This window comes from Sprattus sprattus, assembly GCF_963457725.1.
Source record: "Sprattus sprattus genome assembly, chromosome: 2".
NCBI classification, from domain to species: Eukaryota; Metazoa; Chordata; class Actinopteri; order Clupeiformes; family Clupeidae; genus Sprattus; species Sprattus sprattus.
In genome coordinates, this window is record NC_137921.1 from 47,229,722 (window position 1) to 47,252,243 (window position 22,522).

Sequence of the window (22,522 nt, forward strand, 5' to 3'; positions counted from 1 at the left end):
ATCATTTATTTCAAATAAAATTTCCTTTTTGTCGCGCCAGTGCAAAATGCACTGAGCCAGCCACCTGAGGGAAGTCTACATCCTTAAATAAAAAACAAGCAAAGCGCACAGAGTCGTACAAAATTCATTAAAAAAATTGCACAGTTTAGGTGTATAATATATATTCATATTTTTTCATTTTTAAACAAACTTAAAAATAAAACGTTCAAAGGCTCAGAAAGTAAACAAAATCCACAAAATGAAAAATAAAAATATTAATTTTTTTCCCTACTCCATTTTAAAGCTGAATAAAGACCCTGTAACTCCTGTATCTGGTTTGTCTTCTCTGTGCTGATGTTGGCCCAGATAGTTCAAACATATTGCTAAGTAGTTTCGGCCCAAATACAAAACATGAGAGAAAACATCTTGCTCCGAGTAGCTTTTTAGTAGTCCGTTCTCCTACATTTTAGTGTGTGTATGTGTGAGACCATAACAGAGCAAATCAAGACTCTTCTGGGATGTGTAAGAAGGATTTTTTTTTTTGTGTAATTTTTGTCATTTTGTTTGTTTTGTTTTGTTTTGTTTGTTTCGTTTCTTTCATCAATATACGTTTTCAAATGTTCAAGAAGAAAAAAAGAACTCAACAACCACCCAAGAAATCCAGTTCTGTATCTCCATTGCGACCAGAAGTCACTTGTTGTGTGTGTGTGTGTGTGTGTGTGTGTGTGTGTGTGTGTGTGTGTGTTTCTGTTTCCCTGACGTTTTTGGGCCCGCTGGATGCGTGGCCTCAGCGACGGTAGGGATGGAAGCCCTGGACGTTGTGGTTCTGGCCGCGGGCGAAGTTGTTGGCCGCGGCCTGGGGGCCTGCTGAGGGCTGTGCCGTCGGGGCCGCGTAAGAGGCTGTTTGCTGGGTGGGGTCTGCGAAACTGTGCCCAAACCCGGTCAGGTCCTGGCCGTAACCTGCGTTCAGAAGCACACACACACACACACACACACACACACACACACAGAGACACAAGTTAAAACACATGCAAAACACAAGAAAGGGAGTTTGAGTATATAAAATCTATCAGAAACAAATTCAGGGCTGTATTAACTGGTTGACACTGAACTGCTGCACCTTGTTTAATATGTATTTGCATTGGCTTTGATCCATCAACACGCTCAGCAGAAATTGGCCTCAGGGCCCCGAGATAAAGCTCTCTGAAGAGTACAGCACCACGTTATCAAAGGGCTTATGGGGTAAAACCTCTACAGCACTGTATGTTGAGGACCAATTCCAATACAACACTGTACCTTATGTGTGTGACTGAGAATGTAATATCTGGACTGGATTAGCCTATATTAAAATCGGCATGAATTAAAGAAGCTAAACATGGTGCCTGAGTTGTCTACCAGGAAATGCTTATGGACTCAATTGCGGGATGTTGCATAACACACAAAGTTCAGACACCTGAAAGGCAGGGAGGCTTTGGCAGAGATGGTGAAAGGAAAACTTTATGCTGAAAGATTTTTAGGTTGGCTGTGTAGTCAATTGATTTTGAATCTCCATATGTTCAAATAACAATGTGCCCATGAGCCGACAGAAAGTCATTAAGGAATGCGGAGGGAGGAAAGGACTGCTGACAAGACACCGGTCCTAAAAAGAAAACAAAAGTCATTGGAAGATTGGAGACAGAGAATTTCTTAAGACATTCCTCTCTAGAGAGGTTCTCGCAGCAGTCAGAAGGAGGGTCTCACATAATACATAAAGTGACAAAAGGAGGAAATAAAGAGAACAAAGAACTGACAAGAAAAGGAAAAAAAACTGAAAAGGAACCACTGTACACCCAGACAGGATAAGGACAACCATGGAGCCCCTTTTTCTTGTTGTAATTAGATCATCCTTTCACCAGCAAAGCAATGCAGAGAGAAAGGCAGCACGAGAGAGCAAGGACATGCAGAGAGAAGCGAGCGTGGAAAGCGTGATAAAGCACAGCTGCTGACGGAAGAGACCAACTAGGCCCGGCTGGAATAACAGGTTGGCCATCTTCAGCCGCCCTTATTTTACTGTACTGCCAGTCATTGAAATAATTAATTTCTCTCCTTTTTTGGGTTGTTGTCACAATGAAATAGTTTTGGGCAAAACTTTCAACTCTAGATGGGGAGCATGCAGCTGTACATTACCACACCAGAGCGGGATGTGAAAAAGGCTGATGTAATGTGTGCACAGGTGCACAAAATTACACCAGGAAGCAAGGGAGGAGGAGAAGGGGGAAAATGAGAAGAACATGAAGGGGAAAAATAAGTCTATAAAGACCAAATGAGAATGGATACTGCAGCTTTAAATGATGCTATGGACTGAATGTCTGCTACGGTTGACTTTTTTTAAATTGAGTGTTTGTGAAAGGCAATGCTCACACCTACCTGCACTATATCCCTGCTCATCCTGACCATAAGTGTGTGAGGGACGTGTGGGTCCGTAGGATGAGGGGTCCTGAGGATAGTTACCCAAGCCTAGCAGGGAGATGAGGGAGACCAGGTTGACTAAACCCAGAGACGCTGACTTAACAATATGGCTTCTTCTAGAGGGGATGGTAGCCCACAGTTGAAAGCTATCTACAGATGGCTCTTATGTTGACGGTTTTGTCATTGTTTTTTGTCTTGTTTCAATCAGAACATCTGAACTGTGCTGTGGCTTATCGCAAATGAGTAGATCAAAAACTAAAACTAGTGGTTATCATTATTCAAACATAGACAAGTAAGTGTAAATGGGCGGCCGCTGTCCTTTGCTACCTTTGAGCGTATGGGTGTCTTGCTTAGTGCCTAGTGATTAGCAGCTGGATGGAGGCAAAGCACAGGCATGGTACACACACACAACAGAAATGGATTTGCTTCCTCCAAACACTGTGGAAGCTCAGATTATTTAACTATTCAACTGTTGAACACAATTCCCCACAGACTTACATAGCTAAAAGCCAAACCTCTGAAATAAAGAGGTACAACCCCTCTGTGGCTTCGCTATTTGTTCATGTAATCCTTCACAATCCCCAAAAGCATTAGAGCTGGTCTCAGATGTCCTGATCTAGTTTATCAACTATTGCCAGGTGCTGATTCAGGGATTCCTTTTCCACAAAATGTTGGATTTGTGGGTGAGCTTTTAAATCACAGTGCCAGATGAGGATCTTATTCAGTACACAAATAGGTCAAGACATTGCCTAGTGCCGTTTAATTGTCTACAGAAATACATTTAAAAAAGATAGATGGGGGAAATTAGTTTCAACACCACATGTGCTTAAAAACAGGGTCAGGACAGGATAAGATACTCCCAAGATCAGGTGAGATATTAATATGAGGATTAATATGTCTTGGTTTGGGTTGGGTAGGGGGAGGGGCAGATTGTAACATCATGCAACATTTCAAACGGCCAGCCATGTTGCCATAATGGCGTGACCAATTTTAATAAAAAATAATAATATAGTTACAGTCATAAAAAAACACATATCCCTCGAAGCAAAGTGCAACACAGGATGATCTAATTTGAACACACACCATCGGTTACCAGTCTGCAAAGCTCGGAGCAGCTGACAGCAGAAGCCCAGTGGAAATAACAGTGATCCAGTGCAGGGATGCAGAGCACAGGAGGGGGGGTGGGGGAGGGGATGGGTACAGCAGAGGGGCTATGAGCTCAGCTGGCAGGCGTGTCATACAGCCAAAGCTCCATGGGTGTCAAGACAAGCTCTCTGCTGGTTGTGCATGAAAAGGGGGGCAGTTTCACAGCAGAAATGAGCCACTGAATAACAGGGGATTGTGGCAAGTAGGTTTTTGTGTCTTCGGTGTGTGTGTATGTGTCTGTATCTGAATTATGAACATGTTAGGCTAGTACAAGTGCTTCCCAATGCTGGGGCACATCCCAATGATGTTAAATCCTAAGTCAATACGCAAACTTAAAGCACAAGAGGGTCTTGTATTAACAACTTTACGGATTTTTAATCATCTCTTGCCGTTTTCCAACCCCTACTTTATCAGTCAGTCAAATCCCTCTTGTCCTGTTTTTAGGAAACCAGAAAACTTAAAAGCAGATGGAACTGGGACCCTGAGCGCGTCTGAATGGGTGCGCATGGGTGGGCCATTTGTGAGGAGGGACACGCACCATATTGGCTGTAGGGGAAGTCTGGCTGACCCGTGGCGGCTTTGCTCATGTCCTGAGTAGGGGTGGTGGCAGGGGCAAAGCCTAGGGGTGCGGTCCCCGGGGTGGTGGGGGGTGGAGGCATCCCCTGCGGCACAAACTGGTCACCTTGAGGCGTTCCGAAACTGTAGCCTGTTGAAACACATAAGACATCCAGCCAATGCGGGTGAGAGCGAAACATAAGAGATCTCTGGATTAATCTGAGAGCACATGTTTGGCTTCTACACACTGCACCTGTAAGGGATGTATGGATGTATTTAAAAGAAACTACCAAACCATGCCCAATATCATGGCAACATTCTTAAAATAGTTAAACAATTTCAAACAATGTCATATTCTCATATGGAGAAATACTCCTTGCCCTAAACATAGCAGCAATATGTTGTTATTAAAAGAGAGAGAGGAGCCTTTACCCCAAGACTGACCAAACTGAGGAGGTGTGCTGTAGCCCTGCTGTGGGTATCCCTGAGGTGCCGCAAAGCCGCCGGCTGGGGTTGCCGTGACGAGGAAAGCATTGAATGGTGAGGGGGGTTGTGCTGGGGCTCCCCGGCCCGCTTGTAAAGGGGGGCCGTACCCACCTGTTTGACAAACAAAGTAAGGAACAGGTTTAGGGCTCATGTTTTTGGATCTGTAGATGGGACCTACAAGAGCCCTGAGTTAATCAACCTAATTCTGTTTCACGCATTGACCACCACAACCAATACATCAATAAGGCAATAGGATCAGGTAATTCCAGTCTGAAGGTCAGCATTTTAATCTTATCAGTATGGCCTAATGTCACATTTGACCCTTTGATAACAGTTAATTCTGCTTGCCACGACACAATGTAGCACAGAGATCGAATGCAACCTACCTATGGGTTGACCTGTGGACACCCAAACCCCTGAAACAACAATAAAACAATGTAGGTGAGCTAAGGCAACAGAACCCATTGTACCATGTGAAAGTTATAATTGTGCTTCATACACGTGCTCCAGATGTTTGGCAAACGCACAAAAAGTGATGAATTCACAGGCTGAAATTAGACCATTCAGTAAAATGTACATTGAAGAATAAATAATCATATATAAATATACTAAGAGAATAAAATACAGGGGACAGCAAGGCACAACTAATGTGAGTGTAAATTATTAAAAGTAGTTAATCATGATGAATGGGAATAGTCTGTTCTTTCATCTGGTGTGCAGTTTGATAAAAAAGTACATTTGGTTCACAGCACATAATGTTTTGAATAGATTCTTTGCATCAATGTATCAGTCTTTACTAGCTTTGTTAAAATACCTGGTTACATTTAATGTCGGAGTAAAAAATGTTTTTCTTGCACTGCTTTTGGCAGAATTACTCATATATATCAGTGAGACTAACAAAACTTGTAATTCTAATTTGCAGCAAAGGGCAATGTAGTATCGAGCAACTTGTGTTAATTAATTAAGTTAAATTGAATTGTTAAAGTTAAGATGAAAAATGCATCTTTCAACAAACATTAGGAAAACATAAAACTATATACACCACTCTCTAATACCTAACCTTCTGAGAAGCAGAGCACACTCTCCTCAAAGATTAACACAAATATCTTTGCCACTTTAATCTTTAATATGCACCTTGAAGTATTTAGCCAGGGTGTTGCACCCACTGTCCCCTACTTCCACACTCACCCTGAGGTCCGTAGCTCTGCTGCCAGCCCTGGGCTGGTGGAGCTGACCAGCCGTTGGCTGCGCTCAAGATGCCCCTAGGTCCCCATTGGTTGGCTCCGATCTGCCCAGGGCCTGGAGCTTTGCTGTCACGGGGTTCCGCCTTCTTCACTTCAACCTGTACAAAGGACAATGACAACACAACTTGCAAGGCGAGACTTTCCAATCATTTTTTTTTGTTTTTTAAACATGGACCTGTCTGAACCTGACATATTCTATTAAAGTTACATCTTGTTTAAGTCTCTTACTTGGGGCATTATAGGATAGCTATAAACTGATATGTATATTAACAAACTCTGTATGCATGTTGTGGGGATGCTTATCATAAAATATGTTTCTCAGATACATATACGCACTAATGATGTGGATAGCTAAATGTTGAATGTCCCAATGTAAATAGTGGAGGAATAAAACCGGATAATATTAATCCATTAAAACTAGAATCCACAAATGTCCCTTCTAAGACGTATCAGAGAAACATAGAATTGCCCTGCCCTGCATACAATTCTCTACAAACTTGCCCTTCAATTAAGAGTAAATCTAATTGAAATGACTTACCTTTCCCCAGTTAACGTTTAACCTCAATCTAATTTATGTGGCATTTCAGAGGGAAATGGATGTAGACATGTGCTATTACCTTATATCTAGCAGACTCAAAGACACATGCAGAATATTCATAATGAACATAGTTCAAATTATTGGCGAATCTTCATACTGTGTCTAATATGAGTAATACAAAATAATGCTGTTTTAGCAAGTAGCTGTAGTCTACTTTAACTGTAGTCATGACTTCTTGTACCAGCTCTCTTGTACTCTGGTGGAGGGTCATGTCACTTTGCCTCAAGCCAGTCTTAGTTCTTAAAAACAGGGCAACATTCAAAAAGCCCTTTTCTTGTGGTGCCCCACCACAGAGATAACAGCAGTTCACTGAGCAGTTTGTAAAAACCAGGCTATCTAGAGGGGTGTATGGGTCGGACAGAAATAGAGTGCCGCCTCTAAAGAGGCTGAGTTATTGGGGTCACCTTGCGTCAGGAGTGAGGCGTGATATTCTTCTCCTTGCTTGAAAGTGTCTTAAAACTGTGGTGACGTTCTTTTTTTTCCCCACCCCCTCCTTCATGCTTCTCTTCTCCTCCCTTTCTGTCGACCCAATTAGCAACACGTGGTAGTGAGCGAGCGATCCACGCCTCCCCTCCGGCTTCGCTACCTCCTCTACCCCTGCGGGCTTCCAGGGCTGGGAGTGATGGATGCCTGGCTTCTACCACCCAACACCAGGACTGGGATTTGCAACAGTTTGATGTGCTCCAGTTTCTAAATTTAAAACACCGTATAACCCCCCGCCCCCCCCCCCCACCTCCCAAAAGTCCCAGTTGCAATAATGTCATATCAAGAACAATGGCTCAGGTAAGAGCCCCAGCCCCTTTTCTAGGAAAACAGGACACATTCAAGGAGAGTGCTGGATAAGAAAGGGGGGGGGGGGGGGGGGCTTTGGGTGGAGAGAAAAATGTAGGCTGCCAACTGTATGAATCTATGGGAAAAAAAACTTCCCTCAGCACGGCCCTTTAAAAAGTGGTTCAAGGAGGTCGTAACCATGAAAGAGCACATTAAGATTACACCATCGCAACACCACATGGCCAAAATATGTGGCAAACTGAAGATTCCACATAATAATGGAATAATTGTCCATGTGACCCTGACAGAAACTTGCAAGAGGAAATCATTAACATGCAATGCTGTGCAGGGGGATCATGGTCACAACCATCTGTTAAAAAAGAAAAGGTATTTCCCACTGCTTCTTCAAATCCCAAAATTCATAACCCCAATTAAATGTATAATGGGAAAATTATTCTGAGGACCAAAGGGGAAGGCACCATCACCAAGACATGGCTTGAGCTAAAGCATGATTACATTTCTCTACAAAGAGAGGTAAAAATTAAACCTCCAAGTGATCTGTGTGGCTACTTATTACTCATGGACTTTGAATGAATGACACAGTATGGAGATTCTAAAATGGAGGTCACTTAATTGAGATTGTCCTCTAGCTATTTCTCTTTTTTCTTTTAAGCAACTCATCAAGTAAATGCTTAGCACTCAAACTGTAAGTGACCTGGCAGAAAACAAAAACAAAATAAAACAAACAATTGAAATGAAAAGAAAAATGAAAAACAAACAGAAAATGAAAGTGACCAGTCCTTTAGGTGACTTCCACCAAGATAAAAAAAAATCCAAACTATCAATTCTTAGATTCACATTTTGAAGGGTATTTCAGGTTTCAGGGGATATCTATGTAACACCAGACATCCTAAAGGAGTGGTCCAATTAAACTGAGCCTTGAGCGACTAGAGGTTGCAAATTATATGTTGAGTTGTATATTTGATTTTTTTTGTCTAATCTGACACTGACTAGTTATCAAATCTGGATACGAATGGAATAAGAGAGCAATTAAAATCACTAGATGGACTACTAGTAGAGGCCAAACTTAAACTTTAAAATGAAAGACAACTTTCCATTTGCACAGGGGTGTGTGACAAACAGCTTTCGTGACCCGTGTCGCCCAAGCCTCAGTTTCAGCTTAAGGGTAAAATTAAACTACAACTACACACTTTTTTGCCCATGATGTCGTGAAAATGCATGTTGACAGCCTGGTCCACTGATTGTTCGGCCTCGAAAGTAATAAATCCAAAACCTAGCCAACGACCAAAAGTGAATCAAGGTAGCAGGGTGTTTTTGTGATATCACAAGATGAAGAACATTTTAAGGGGTAGGGAGAAGGGGGGGGGGGGGGGGGGGGGGAGAGGAAAGCCCAAGGGGGTCCATCAAGGCAGAGCTGGAGGCCCCTGGGGTTGGGATGACGTCGCCAGCCCTGAAGAAAACAAGGGCTTGGGGGGAAGGGGGGGGGGGGGACTACAATCCTAACACATGCTACTTCTTCTCGATGGACCATGATGACAAAGCATTAAGCCCTCTAGGCCTACCAGCCTAAAATATTCCAACTCTGCCTGTTAATATTTCTGCCAAAGTGATGTCATTATGAGGTGCCGGACAGTTGCTACTATCATCTTAATCTTAGTCTTGTGATGAAAAAGCATTGCAGGAGCAGTGCTCTAAGCGCTATAAACTATGGACATGATTGACAGCCCCCTCACAATCTCATCCCAACGCCAGCTTGATCTTGCCCCTTGTATTATTGTTGAGTAGCAAATGCTGGCAGCAGTCGTACACTTGGTAATGTGCAACAAAACCAAAACAAAAGGAAATTAAAGACAACTTAAGATGGTGAACCAAAGTTGTACATTGTTGAAAGGCTGTCTCCAAGCTTTCCCAAAGCTTTCTTTGTGCAAAACCAGGATAAGCCTTGTTTGACACAATATCAATATATATAGAGAGCAATTTAAATACATCTTATAACAGCAGCACAAAGATATAGGCCGTAGTTCTTTCCCAAATATGACAGCAAAGAGATGTTGCTGTCTGTTTCGTGAGGTGTAACCAAAGTTTCTTTTCCTCTTTCAACACAGATGCGCAAGTGTACAGTTTACACTGCTCTGCTTAAAGGGGGCACGGAGGGCGTCTATATAGAACACGTCTCAAGGGTAACCAACTTACATTGGATAAATAATTACAAAAAAAAATCACAAAATCAACACTGTGTTCCAGGTTAACCACAGAACAGTCTGGATAAGACATTAACTTTGTTGCTGATTTTTCTCACTCCTTTATACGAAGAATCTGAGGAACAAGTTAGCAAACAAATGAATGATCTCTGCCTCTCTTCTTTTTAACACCTGACCAGCTTTTTATAAAGCACTGTGCGAATACAAATTCCAATTCTAAGTCTTGGGCTACACCTACTGTATAACTGCACTCAAACTTTTTTTTTTCCCAAGAAGAATTTGGGTCCCATTGATTTCCCTGGTGCAGTTTATATGGGTTACATACAATGTGGAAAAACCTGACCTCAAATCTTAACTTTGCCACCTTAAAGGTTTTTGTGTTCTGCAGAAACTAAACCCTGATTCTATACCATTATTATCTGACAAAGACAAATGTGAACCTCCAGTTAGCTCCTGGCAACAACAACGACCATGCACAAACTATGCTGGAGCACCATCCAACAACTCTGAACTAGTTTTGCGCTGATCAAATAAACTTACACTGGTGGCAGAATTAGGTTGCGAGAGCCTTGCACACTGGGATCTAACCTGATTCCGATTCAGGGCCCTGTGAGAGCAAGGGGATGTGAACACTTCCAAATACTTACATGAAGCAATGCCCATCTGTGTGATTCACAACTAAATATACCACTCGACCTTGACCATGATCTCAATTCTGAAGGTTGTTACGACAGCTGCAAAAGGCATCAGAGCAGTGAAGGATGCCTAAGGACACTCGCTGGTTAGTCGGCATCCGTAAAGTGAGCCAGGTCACAGTATGCACATATCTAGAGGACAAAGTCCACCATCAGCCAGCCGGACTGCCATCAACAAGGATAAAGTAAACCCACTCTCTGCTCTGTGTCATTTCGATTAGTCATTTGAGCACAGGTGGTGGGGTGGGGGGTGGGGCGGAAGCAAGATGACAGTGGCATTTGATTTAAAATACACTGTAACTGTCTGCCATTGCTTCGAGTGCTCACACTGTTGGAGACAAATTCCTTTCGGTGCGAAGAATGTTAATTCATTCATTCTCTCTTTCATTCATTGGGCCTTAATTTGGCTTTTGTTTTGTGGTCTCGTAATTCAACACTAACATTTAATTCTTGAGTTCTGCTATTCCCAGCAAACCCACCAGGGTGCTTGACTGGATGAAATTAATCATCCACTTTCATCTCTTGTATCGTCTTCCACTTTGGAACAACCATTCTAATTCACCAAAACAAGAGCTCATATTCACAGTCGGACATTGTAGGCCTTATCCACAAAATTGGGTTACATCTCGTAACTTCCACAGTTCTACATATTTGTAACCTGGTTCATGAAGTGGGTAATCCACAATGTCCCCATAAACCTTGTCTACACCTCTTGAACACACAGCCCATGTCATTGGCGCAACAGACCTATATCTTTGTGGTACCACTCAGTACACTATGACCTAAAGGAGAAAAGAACATCTTAAAAAAGAGACAGAGTTAATCACATTCATCCAAACAATTTCACAAGGAAAAGGGGGGACAGAAGAGAAAGATAGGACTTACTTACAAAAGTACTTAATTTCTACATGAAAAACACTTAATATGCAATTTAGCACGTAAATAATGTCTAGGTCAATGTAAGGAAATAAAACTTATTCAGTGTCTAAATGTTAAATATGAATTACAACAAAAAGGGGTGTTTTAATCAATCTACAGCACAATTTGTGAAGCCTTTTCTATTTGATTTTAAACTGAAAGTGTAAATTCAAATGACAAACTATTCCAGGTCTACCCAAAGAGATAGCTATGAAAACAGAGATCTGTGAGGAATTGTTCGTTCATATATGTGTTGGTGTGGTTTTGCACCAGACGATTTTACACAACCCCTGTGCAGAAGCTGTCCTCATACTCAAACTTTAATTCTTCAGTGATTCAACTCCCAGGTTTATTGTACTTCCTAATACCAATTTCAACACTCAAACTAAGTCTAGTCACTCTTTTCATTAAATGGCTAGGTCTCGCTATATTCACTTCATACAACAAAATCTAATCATTTTCAGCCATTTGTCCAACATTTTGTTATACCAATAGGATATCCTACCTCCATTATGGCTACAAAAGTTTTTAACATTGCCAACCATTTCATTTAAAATACGACCCATCTATATGCTTTCATTTTGACAACAAACTAGGACCACTGAATCATTATGCAGTTCACTGGCTGGTACGTGGTATAACAGCCTTTAGGTGGTCACAATTATAACAAATAAAATAGACAAAAGACAAATGAGTTCCAAAAACGCATGCTTTTCAACACACCAACAGAACAAATTCTCACAACAAACTACAGCCATTGTGTAAATGCACCATTGGCTGAATCTACCACACAACACCATGAGTATTACGTCTGAACTTCATGCTGATGCAATTGGGTTTGCTTTCTCACCATGCAACGCCCAGATCGCATGGCGGAGGAGTTGGGCATGCTGGATGCAGCATGTGTGACTGGGTGGGTCATGAGTGAGGTATGGAGAGAGAATCAGTTATGAGGAGGATGTTCCATTACAACAGATTTTTGTTTGATAGGTTTTCCCCCTCTTTGGGTTAGAATAGTTTGTCATGGGGTGGTGGAAGGGAGAGCATGAATATGAGAAAACAAGACCAGATTTTACCTCGAGGCCTCTGTTTTTCCGCGTCATAGATCATTACCACCTCTGTGACCTAACATGAAACACACCATTAAGAAAACTGCACATCACACATTTGGACATATTTTATATTTTTATTATGTGAAAATGTTGCCTCTAATATGGGCATCGACTCCCACCAAAGTGGGGGAAGAGTAACACATGGTCACATTCACTGTGCATCCACACTACTTTACCCTTCTCTTGTGCAAACTGCTTTTTCAAACGCAATTCTCAGAATTTATAATGAGTTGTTTCATTCAGTCATTTATAGTGTGTGAAGAAATAAACCCTAAAAGTATTTCAAATCAAACAGCCCATGGTGCCTCGCAAAATGAACTATCCAAACTAGTTGTTCGTAATTTCCCAGGTAGTATTTAATGCTGGGTGAAAGTATCATGTGTTTAATGTTTAATGCAATCTGTTTGTGAAAATGGAAAAGGTCAGCGCTAAATGTTAACTGTGGATACTTTCTGGATGATTCAGAACGATTAAAATTAATTTACATATGGCACAACATTAAGAACAAATATTTCTTATGTGCACAAGTCTTGAATCAGACTGTAATACTGCAAAAGCTGTAATTCTACAAACAAAGTACAACAATTCATGAGCACAAATTAGTGAATGACACACACTATCTATCCATTAATTAACTAATACATGGATTGTATTATTTATGCATGCAAGCAAAATGTGTGACATTTAAAGTGAGAGAGCATCCATTAGAAAGTGCTGCACCTATCATTTACTACTTTGAGCATGGCAGGACAAAAAACATTATACAACTCACCACACCAAATCTGTTAAAATAATCCCTGAGTTCAGGTTCCCCGCAGTTGTGAGGAATCCCACCAACAAATATCTTCTTAGATTTATTGCTATCACTTTTTGCCGCCTTCTGTTAAAAAAAAAAAAAGACAACAAAAAAAACACAATTTTTTTAGTAAATCAGATAAATTCTAATGGAGAAGGTAAGGTTGATTATAGTGTAGTGTTGTTGAATGAAGCCAGGACAGCTAATGTCTCTGCTATGGCCTCAGGCTACTGCTCTTGAGACGTCACATTGATGTTCTCGATTTGTGCTGAGCGTGTAAAAAGCTGACCCTACTCACTTTCCACACCAAATGGATAGGAAACCACAAGTCCAATTAGACCTTATTCCTACATAAAACTGCAATCATGCCACATTCAAAAAAAATGTAACAGCTCTTGCTAAATTTAACTCCCATGTATGTAAACAACATATTTTAGACAGAGACAGACACGCTGATCTTTCAATCTAGAACCCTTTTTACGTCCTCCCCCATCTAATGCTCTTGCCCTGTATCCACTTCTGAAAGCGGGTCACATTGACCTTGACGCAACAAACAGCTTACCCAGCCTTCCTTTGTGCGGGTCTTTTCAGGTTGCATCCCTCGGGGAGTACAAGGCTTGGGATCAATCTGTTGGCAACAAAGACAACAGTAAGTCCCAATTCCTGTCTATTTGTCCAAACCGGCTGAGATCTGTGTGATGTGACACAGCAACATGGCATGTGATCAAATATGATTAAAAGTTATGTTGCAGGTAATGAATAACTCAGTAGCTGATAATTACATTTAAACATTTTAGCTAATTTTCACAAAGGAAAATCATGAGGCCTTGCTAGGTTTTTCTCTGCCACAAAAAAGAAAATTACACCAGGTCTCCGGTAGATCGTGCTGCAAATTATAATTATTGTACATTTACATTTTTTGTGCAACCCATTAGCTGTATCGATGTAAGATTCACAGAAAGCACATGCCTACATCCAAAGGCATAACATAAAAATGTACTCACATTTCTTCCATCAAGGTTGTGAGGTTTGGTCTCCAGCACCGTCCGGACACAGTTGGGGTCTTTAAACTTCACAAACCCAAAGCCCCGTGATTGATTTGTGCTTTTATCCTTCATGATAACACAATCCACCACTTCCCCATACTGAGAGAAGTAGTTTCGTAGCGTCTCTATTAGCAAAGAGAACAGAGCCATTAAATGGGTGCAACAAACAGACCAATTCAGGATACCCTGCTGTTGCATCCACTGATAGATTTGCTCCCTATGATAGGAACATGATGAATATGAAGAAAAAAAAACATAGAGTTCTATCATCTGTTCTCAGAGTACTGGTAATTTTCCTCTCGTTTTGACACCAAGGAACAGAATCAATTCAATTCATGTGGCGGATGACTTCACAGGGAGAAAGCATTTATCTCGGCCATCACTTCATGCTCATGCCTCTAGTGCCTCTCTAATTCGGTAAGTCGTTGCAAGCTCCTTCCTTGCAGTCTCCCTCTCTGCTGTGAATGTGGTTACTGCCTTGATTACCTTACATTATGAGATCATTGGGCAAAACTCAACTCATCCCAGTACTTGGGCTGGAGGGGAGAAGGGTTTGGATTGAGGGGGGGCTGTGGCAGGTTTCAGCAACACAAGGCCGTTTCATGGCTCACATCGTTGACACGTGTGGCTGGAGGCCCTGTGGTGCGGCCGCAGAAATCAGTGATCAGTGGGGGAAGAGAGAGAGAGAGCTTGTCAAGTCGACTTTGGGGGGTGCGCCATCAGGATGCGGAACTCAATGTGAACACATCAGTGGCCGGATCAAGCGCACTCCCAACAGGGCATGTGAAAGCCCCAAGCGAGACAGCACAGTAGCACAACTGTGATCACAGGGGACCACTCAAGAGAAACAAACTCTGAGCTATGAGTGAGGACTGGAGTGACACGGAGGAGAAAGGGCCAACTGGAGGTTTCATTTTGTGGTTGGCTGTATTAAAAGTAGGGTTTTCATGTAGCTTAACCTGGGAGATTCCAGAGAAAGAGGACAGCAGTATGGGAGATGTGCAGATACGCTAGAATATACACAATATAGCCAACTATCTGAACGTGTGACACTGAAAGACAAGGTTGGCATGACACATGGTTGAGAGACATAAAGCAAGAAAACCTTGTGCTTTATGAATAACTACAACAACTCAATGGTATTTACCATTAACCATAAAATAACAAGACAATCAACTTACCCTGTGTGGTACTCCAGTCTAAACCCCCCACAAAAAGCTTCCTGAACAGAGAGAACAAACATAAATTGCTTTGTTGTACAGTCATGTCAAAACTGAATTATTATTAGTTAGACCTGCTGGCATAACTAATGGTTCATGTTAAATTCCCAGTGTCAATGAAATATATTATGCAATAATAGAAACTGACAAAGTCTGGGGTATATTTAAGACTTAAATAACTCACACAAATAACTAATATGTCGATATCATTACATTACATTTACTAGTTGCATTAACATCCTTCGTAAACACATCTATAAGCATCACAGGCAAAAAGACTATATTTAATGAGCTGAAATACTAGTACTGCATAAACTGAATGCACCGCATCAGCGTTCTATAATACATAGGAGGATTGGCCGCTCTCAGTTTATGGCCTGGGCTGGAGAAACTATCAAGTGGCAAATTGCCTCCCTGGTCCACTGATAACCGCGTTATCTCCCGTGCAAGACGTTTAATGTAACTTTCGTATTTCGTTAAGATGAGGTTTGCTGAACAAAGTCTTTATTGTTAAGACGAAGGACTGCAAATAGATAAAGAATTGACAGGGTAACTAACATTGGTTAAAGATCATATTTGTATCCCGCATAAAGCATTTGGTCACAGGAGTACCACGACAGATTTATAGTGACATTACCTACCTAAAACACTGCGTGCCATGTGCCAAGGTCATAACAGAAATAATACCGACAAGCTGTTCTGGTCTCTACAGAACCATCATCAAACTACGGAGCTCGCTCAACATCTGCAAATTCAGCTAACGTTAACGCGAAGAGACAGCACACAAGCCTACATTACGCATCCACTCCTAACTAACTATACAAGTGTTACGTTGAACCATTAGATAAGGGCAAACAGTAGCAAATTATGGTGGACCTAAAGAATAAGACACCGTTGTTAATGTCCAATATGAAGCGTCACAGCAAGTTTTGAAGGTAGCTCTCAATTTTTTCGGTCGTCAATGGGCTGTAGTATCAGAAGATACAGTGAAACACTGGCAAGACATTTCCAGTCCACTTAACATTAGCCATCAAGGCTAACATTGGCTAATGAGCTAGCTAGCTACGGAAGAACCAATGAATAAACCAACTTGAACGCTTAGAGGACACAGGACATGGCAATATAGACACCTCACTGAACCCGACTGAGCCAAATAAGCCGTTGGTGAAACGATTGAGACTGGGCCTAGTTAAAAAGAACGTTGAAGAAGTGACACTTGGCCACCGGCTCAAAGTTTGACAGACAATAGCTTTCTCGGTAGCCGACGTTAGTTAGCGTAACGTTACTTGCTAACGATGTTAGCTAGCTACCTAGCAAGTAAAACAGTAAGCTAGCCAGCTAACTGTCAACATAATCACCTTCCAATTTGAGATGTATGGATGTACATTCCGGTTCAACAGCACAAGTACCACAGTACTACCAAAAAAAGACCACATGAACATGAACAGCTGCTGTAATGCATAAACACACTGTAGTGCGCTGTAATTTTTAAATCACCTAATGTTAACGTTACAAGACTTTAAATAAGCTATTTGCTATTTGACAGCTATCGTTAGCTAAGTCGATGTCAAACTTAGGCAGACAAGACACCCGGCTTTTGGGGGTAGATATGTCAGTGTTAGACTGACAGAGAAATAGAACCTCCATCCACAATACAATACTGTTTTTTTTTCTTTGGCTGTGCCAATTGTCATCTTACCCCACTTCATCTCCCACTAAGTTGTTGTTCATTTCTGAGGCAGGAGCGGCGGACTGGAGAGTTACCATCGGTGCTCTGTGTGAATTCTGCCTCTGATCTGCTCAACTCTCCTCCCAGGGAAGGTCACTCCGCTCCAGGTTCAAACCGAATCTGCGCAATGCCGACGCGTTCGCCACGGGGTCTTCCAGCAGGGGTTTGAAATTCACTGGGACATGTAGTCATATCGTGAAAAAATCTTTGGGTTACGTTACTTGCATTTACACTATTGGACTGTAGAAAACACGGTAAAATCTATATAGCCTAGCTGACATTGAGAAAGACGCCCTTTAGGATTTGAGTCGCAAATCCATATTCTGACTGATTCAATTATTGCATAAACTAGGCTGCTTTTTGTCTGAATTTCGGACCAATTGGTGAGGAACAATACGCTATTTGCTGACATTAAATACCAGACCAGGAGACTGACTTCAAAAAGTAGGCTACTGATGATGAATGCATTTTCCACTCTGTGGCTTCGATTTGTAGGACTATGGCATACCCTAGAAAACCCCTTGTGAACTGTTGGTCCACCATTATAAGTTTCTTAGTTTATTGACAGAGCAAAGTGGGTATTTACAAGACCTCTGCAAATGTAGCAGTTGCATCTGACCAGTATTGTGCCCCTGTCCAGTTAATAACCTGAATGGCCACTTCACCATTTGTATTGTCCACAAAGATTTTCTAAAAATAAGGTCTTATCCTGAGGGCAGTGCACAATGAAATACCATTCACTATTCACAATTTCTAGCCTAGTATTATATGAGAACAAAATCATATGGTATAGGTGGGTAGGCCAACTCAACCTATTTGATTAATGTTGTAACTGTTGTTGTTGTAACTCTTTAGCATGGACAAATCAAATGCAACATGGCCAAATAGGATGTCAGATATTGTATACGTGCACGTGTATTAATTGCGTATTACAATACAATAATCAAATATGGCATATGATTTCAAAGTATTCCACATCTCAGGGGCACAACTGCTTGCTTTGACTGTTTATTTAAAAAAAAAAAAAGTAGCCGACTTTCTGCCAGTGAAAATGTGCTCAATTCTACACTGAAACCCTGTGCAACCTCGCACACAAAAAAATTATAGACCTAAGGGTACAAGTGGTCAAGTATTTCATAGAAGGACTTTAAATCCCCTGCTCTACAAAGCCAACAGGCATGTTTAGAAATCTTACCATTAATGTGGCCCCAAGCAAATTATCACGTCTAAACCGCTGAGCAATTGAGCCATTGTGGCGTAACATGATATATCCTTCGGGGGAAAAAAACGATAACTTTTTGCTCTAGCTGTGTGGACAGTGCAGTCACCTCCCCCTGGTCCTCCGATTGCTACTTATCAAGTGGGCTAAGTTACTCTTTGCTAACTTGCACAATCAGCAGTTCTTCTCGCATATAAAGACACGTCGTCTCCACCACGACCTCTTCCACTCCACTGGCCTCATCACCTCAGTGACCACTCTTCAGAACTTCAAAATGACCACTGCACAGCCCATATTTTCCAAAGGAGAGAATTGCAAAGACGGGTGGCACGACGCTTCAGCCGGCTACAATGAGACCGATACACATCTTGAGATCCTAGGCAAGCCGGTTATGGAACGCTGGGAGACTCCATACATGCACTCACTCTCAACTGTTGCAGCCTCAAAGGGTAAGAGTGTATTTGCAAATGTTCGAGCCACAAACCAACTGCATAGGTCTCTTAATTTTGACTTCCAGGTTACTGTCTCGACGATCTTCAGTTGTCAACAAATTGTTATACAAAATCATTATATCAACTGATTGCGTTCGGCTATGGTACGCTATGGTAGGCTATGGTTTTCCAACAAAGTACATAATTACCAAATAAGCCAACTGAAATAAGTCCGTGCAGAGTAAAAGGTTACAGAATAGGTTTATTTCCAGTTGTGACCTTTTAATGCATCGTGCAATGTTACCATGAGAATTCATGAAAAACAAGGCTGGGTTACTACAACGTGCGCACATGTGTCAAAGTGTAACAGGTTCATATGGCTAAAGTGCCAGTGCAATTCAAGGACATGGGCGGGGTCTTTAATTTATGATTAAGGCCATTGAGGAGCACTGTTAAAGGAATACTAGGGTACTGGTCACATGGGCTGGTTAACTATTATCTGCTACAGAACAACAACAACATAGTGAAAGAATAAGTGGCCTAAATGTATACAGTTCTGTGCCACAAATTGAGATATATATCTTGTCAAATACTGTAGTAGAAGCCCATGTGATGAGAGGACTGGGTATATGTAATGCAGAGGATAAAGACCAAACATCTGTACCATCACTACAACTTTTCATCACAGCCTTGAACTCTTAAAACACAACTGCCTCACAAGTCTCAAAACATTTTATTTAAAAATTAATTTAATTTACACTACTATAATTATTTGTCCAGCTGCATTTAAGTGAATAGCCTACTGTATTACATTTAGATGATCATTGTAAAGCCCCGTACATTTTCTGTATCAAGTTTCCACTCTAATAATTTAAAAAGGAACAATTTCATCTACTGCATTCCCAAAGCCAGAGGCGGCATATTAGATTGTGCCATATGACTGTAATCCACTCTATTTCACATCAGCTATTTTTATCTTTTTTGAAATACTAAGCTGTGAGAGGTTGCCTAAAGCATGCTTGCTATTCTACCTCCAGCATTCCAGCAGGGTGGAAGGGCATATTACTCTACTCTCAGTGGCACACCCTTAAGGCTGTATCGTATATCAATACAGAACATCCTCTGCATTTGTATACGTACTACCAGGATATTAAGAAAATTGTGCTAGTATAACTGCAACCAGCATATTTGGAAAATTGTGCGAGTGATTGATGCTTTTGTATTGTTTACTCCGTAGGAGGCAGAGTCCTGGAGATTGGTTTTGGAATGGCCATCGCTGCTACTAAACTCGAGAGCTTCCCCATTGAGGAGCACTGGATTATTGAGTGCAATGACGGAGTGTTCGCTAGGCTACAGGAATGGGCCAAGGTTCAGCCTCACAAAGTGTGTAAAGCTTTTGTGAAAACGTCAGATAGGCTTATCACTCATAAATAATGATGTCCAAGATTAATTGATAATTTCCCTCCCTTGAAGGTTGTGCCATTGAAAGGCCTGTGGGAGGATGTTGTCTCCACTCTACCAGACAACCACTTTGACGGTAAGACTGACTGATGAATTTGTAAAACACTCTTTGACGGGGGGTTGAGGGGGAGATTTGGTTTTCATAAGTGAAGCATTCTGTTGTTACATTAGTATTACTAAATAAATTAGAAACATGATTGAATGTCATATTGCTTTTTAGGATCTTACACCATTGTACAATTAAACAGATGTATCATTACCCTTGAATCACCAACAGGCATTCTGTATGACACATACCCTCTGACTGAGGGTACATGGCACACTCACCAGTTCGACTTTATTCAGGTAAATTGGATTGGTTTCATTGGGATTTTTTAAGCATTCCTCATGTTGTTCACAAGCATCATATTTGAATGGCCTGGTAACTAGAGTTAGGTCTATCGAAAGGTGGCATTTTTCTCTCCAGCACAGATAAGAAAAATAACTCTTCTGACACAGTTGCCACATTTGGCTGCCTTCCCTCAACATGCAGTGCGGTTTAATATTTTACTCCATTTGCCCTTTAGATTAACACCATGAACTAAATATCTCTCTGCAGGGTCATGCCAACAGATTGCTGAAATCTGGAGGAGTTCTCACCTACTGCAATCTTACCTCCTGGGGAGAGCTGCTGAAGGGTAAATTTGACAACATTGAGAAAATGTTCCAGGTGAGTCTTGTTCAAGCTTACACCTACACAGAGTATTCTCAGCACATACTCTCATTGCCACACACTGTTGCCATATTCACTGAAAAAATGGAATGTCCGGTTTTCAGGAGTCCCAAGTACCTGAGCTGATCAAGGCTGGCTTCAAGAAGGAGAACATCAGCACAACCGTGATGGACATCATTCCCCCTGCTGATTGCAAATATTATTCTTTCAACAAAATGATTACACCAACCATTCTCAAGAAGTAAAGGCACTAGACGGTGACTGACCCTTTTGTAATAGCTATTTCTCTGTTGCCTCCTGTAATAGCCATTCACTTCTGAATCTCATTTGCTTATTTGCTGCAAGTTTAACACAATCGTAACCATGGTTACTATTACTAACCGCTACATTCAGACCTGCCGTCGGGGGGAGGGGGAGGAAGGGGCTGTAGAGATCATCTTCTCCCCGGGCCCAAGCAAGATACACGGCTGGCCTGACCTCATTAGCAGGATGTAGCAGTTTTCGTATGTAATAATTTCATAAAGGTACACCATTCCACAACTCTGTTTCTGCCCTGTATCTTTTTAAAAATAAATTGATCACTAATTTGTTGTAAGCATGGTGTATGTCAAGTATTCATAACAGATATTGCTATTCTGCTAAAGCTTATTGAACTGCTGATCAGCATATTTTGCTGTTTACACTTTATCATCATTGTCTAATACTTATCTGAGGAGATTTTTTGATGTATATTCTAATAGTCCTGTTCATTTTAGAAACAACTTTCTTGTTGGGGGCTAATGCAAGCATCGCAGAAACACAAAATTTTGTGGGAAAACCCATATCAGGATATGAATATAATACTATTTATAGTGTGCTGCTATAGGTGATTTTGCATGAGACAAACCACCCAAGGTCCCTTACATCAACTGATCTGGTGAGAAAACCCCAGGTGGGTGATAACCGGCAAACAGTTTATATTTAGTAAAGGGCCGCCAGTTGTGTCCTTAAACACACAAATTAAATAAATCCAGGACTGGACAGAAACAGAACATTCACACCCTTTGTGGCCTATAAGAGCTGATTTAAGTGGACAGATACTCGACAACACACTCAAGAATATTATGAGCTCTGTACAAAATACAACCCGTTACTTTTTCTGCCCTTTCTATGAAAAATATCTCTGTGGTTTAGTTCATCAATCTATTTGCAAAGAGGGAAACATGACATAACACTCCTTATACAAAGAAAATAGTTGGGCATATGGAAACAAAGTCAATGAGGTCAAGTAAGACAATATCAACAACCCCCACACACAGGGGCGTAGCCAGGACATTATTTCTCGGGGGGCCAGCTCTGGCCAGTCTCTTATTTGGGGTGGCACATGATTGTTAAAAACTTCTATTATAAAACTCCCACACATGCTACGAATATGGGGCTTGTAGCGTAAGTGACAAATGGCAATATAAGACGACCTAATAAAAAAAAATACTAGTGCATTTATTTCAGCTTTATACAGTTTCTGTTCAGGAGGGTTTTTTGTATTTTTAATTTGCTTTGCCGTGCTGTGAGGTTGGGGGGGGGGGGGGGGGGGGGGGGGGGGCGGCAGGGTGGCCATTCTCTGACCAATGGTACGCCCCTGCCCACACATACCACCCCAACCTCAGAATTGGCACAGAGTAGAACAAATATATGTACGTATATAGGTGAACATAGCAGGTATTTCCATTCTGCATCACTTTGACACAGAAGTGG

General features: G+C 41.4%; 2 protein-coding genes across 7 annotated transcripts; one reads left to right on the plus strand and one right to left on the minus strand.

Annotated features, from left to right (window-relative positions):
- dazap1 (DAZ associated protein 1) lies at nucleotides 1–17,119 on the minus strand. 6 transcript variants are annotated; one of them, XR_013968521.1, is made up of 13 exons: nucleotides 16,936–17,116; nucleotides 15,198–15,238; nucleotides 13,975–14,141; nucleotides 13,533–13,598; nucleotides 12,947–13,054; nucleotides 12,139–12,187; nucleotides 8,439–8,521; nucleotides 5,803–5,956; nucleotides 5,001–5,030; nucleotides 4,561–4,725; nucleotides 4,112–4,279; nucleotides 1,433–2,475; nucleotides 851–939 (listed from the first exon to the last, which is right to left on the minus strand). XR_013968521.1 is itself a non-coding variant. In XM_080832486.1 (12 exons), exons 1-12 carry the CDS (start codon nucleotides 17,001–17,003, stop codon nucleotides 767–769), a joined length of 1,260 nt encoding a protein of 419 aa, XP_080688612.1. In that variant the 5' UTR covers nucleotides 17,004–17,114; the 3' UTR covers nucleotides 1–766. The 6 variants fall into 6 exon arrangements, 5 of the variants coding, with proteins under 5 accessions (XP_080688612.1, XP_080688613.1, XP_080688609.1 ...); XM_080832486.1 differs by lacking the exon at nucleotides 1,433–2,475 and having other exon boundaries at nucleotides 1–939; nucleotides 4,573–4,725; nucleotides 16,936–17,114; XM_080832487.1 differs by lacking the exons at nucleotides 1,433–2,475; nucleotides 8,439–8,521 and adding an exon at nucleotides 11,913–11,971 and having other exon boundaries at nucleotides 1–939; nucleotides 16,936–17,112.
- A 1,237-nt stretch (nucleotides 17,120–18,356) lies between these two features.
- On the plus strand, nucleotides 18,357–21,383 carry gamt (guanidinoacetate N-methyltransferase). Its single transcript, XM_080860801.1, has 6 exons — nucleotides 18,357–18,633; nucleotides 19,853–19,998; nucleotides 20,089–20,152; nucleotides 20,354–20,421; nucleotides 20,675–20,785; nucleotides 20,893–21,383. Exons 1-6 carry the CDS (start codon nucleotides 18,459–18,461, stop codon nucleotides 21,031–21,033), a joined length of 705 nt encoding a protein of 234 aa, XP_080716927.1. The 5' UTR covers nucleotides 18,357–18,458; the 3' UTR covers nucleotides 21,034–21,383.
- The last annotated feature ends 1,139 nt before the right edge of the window (nucleotides 21,384–22,522 follow it).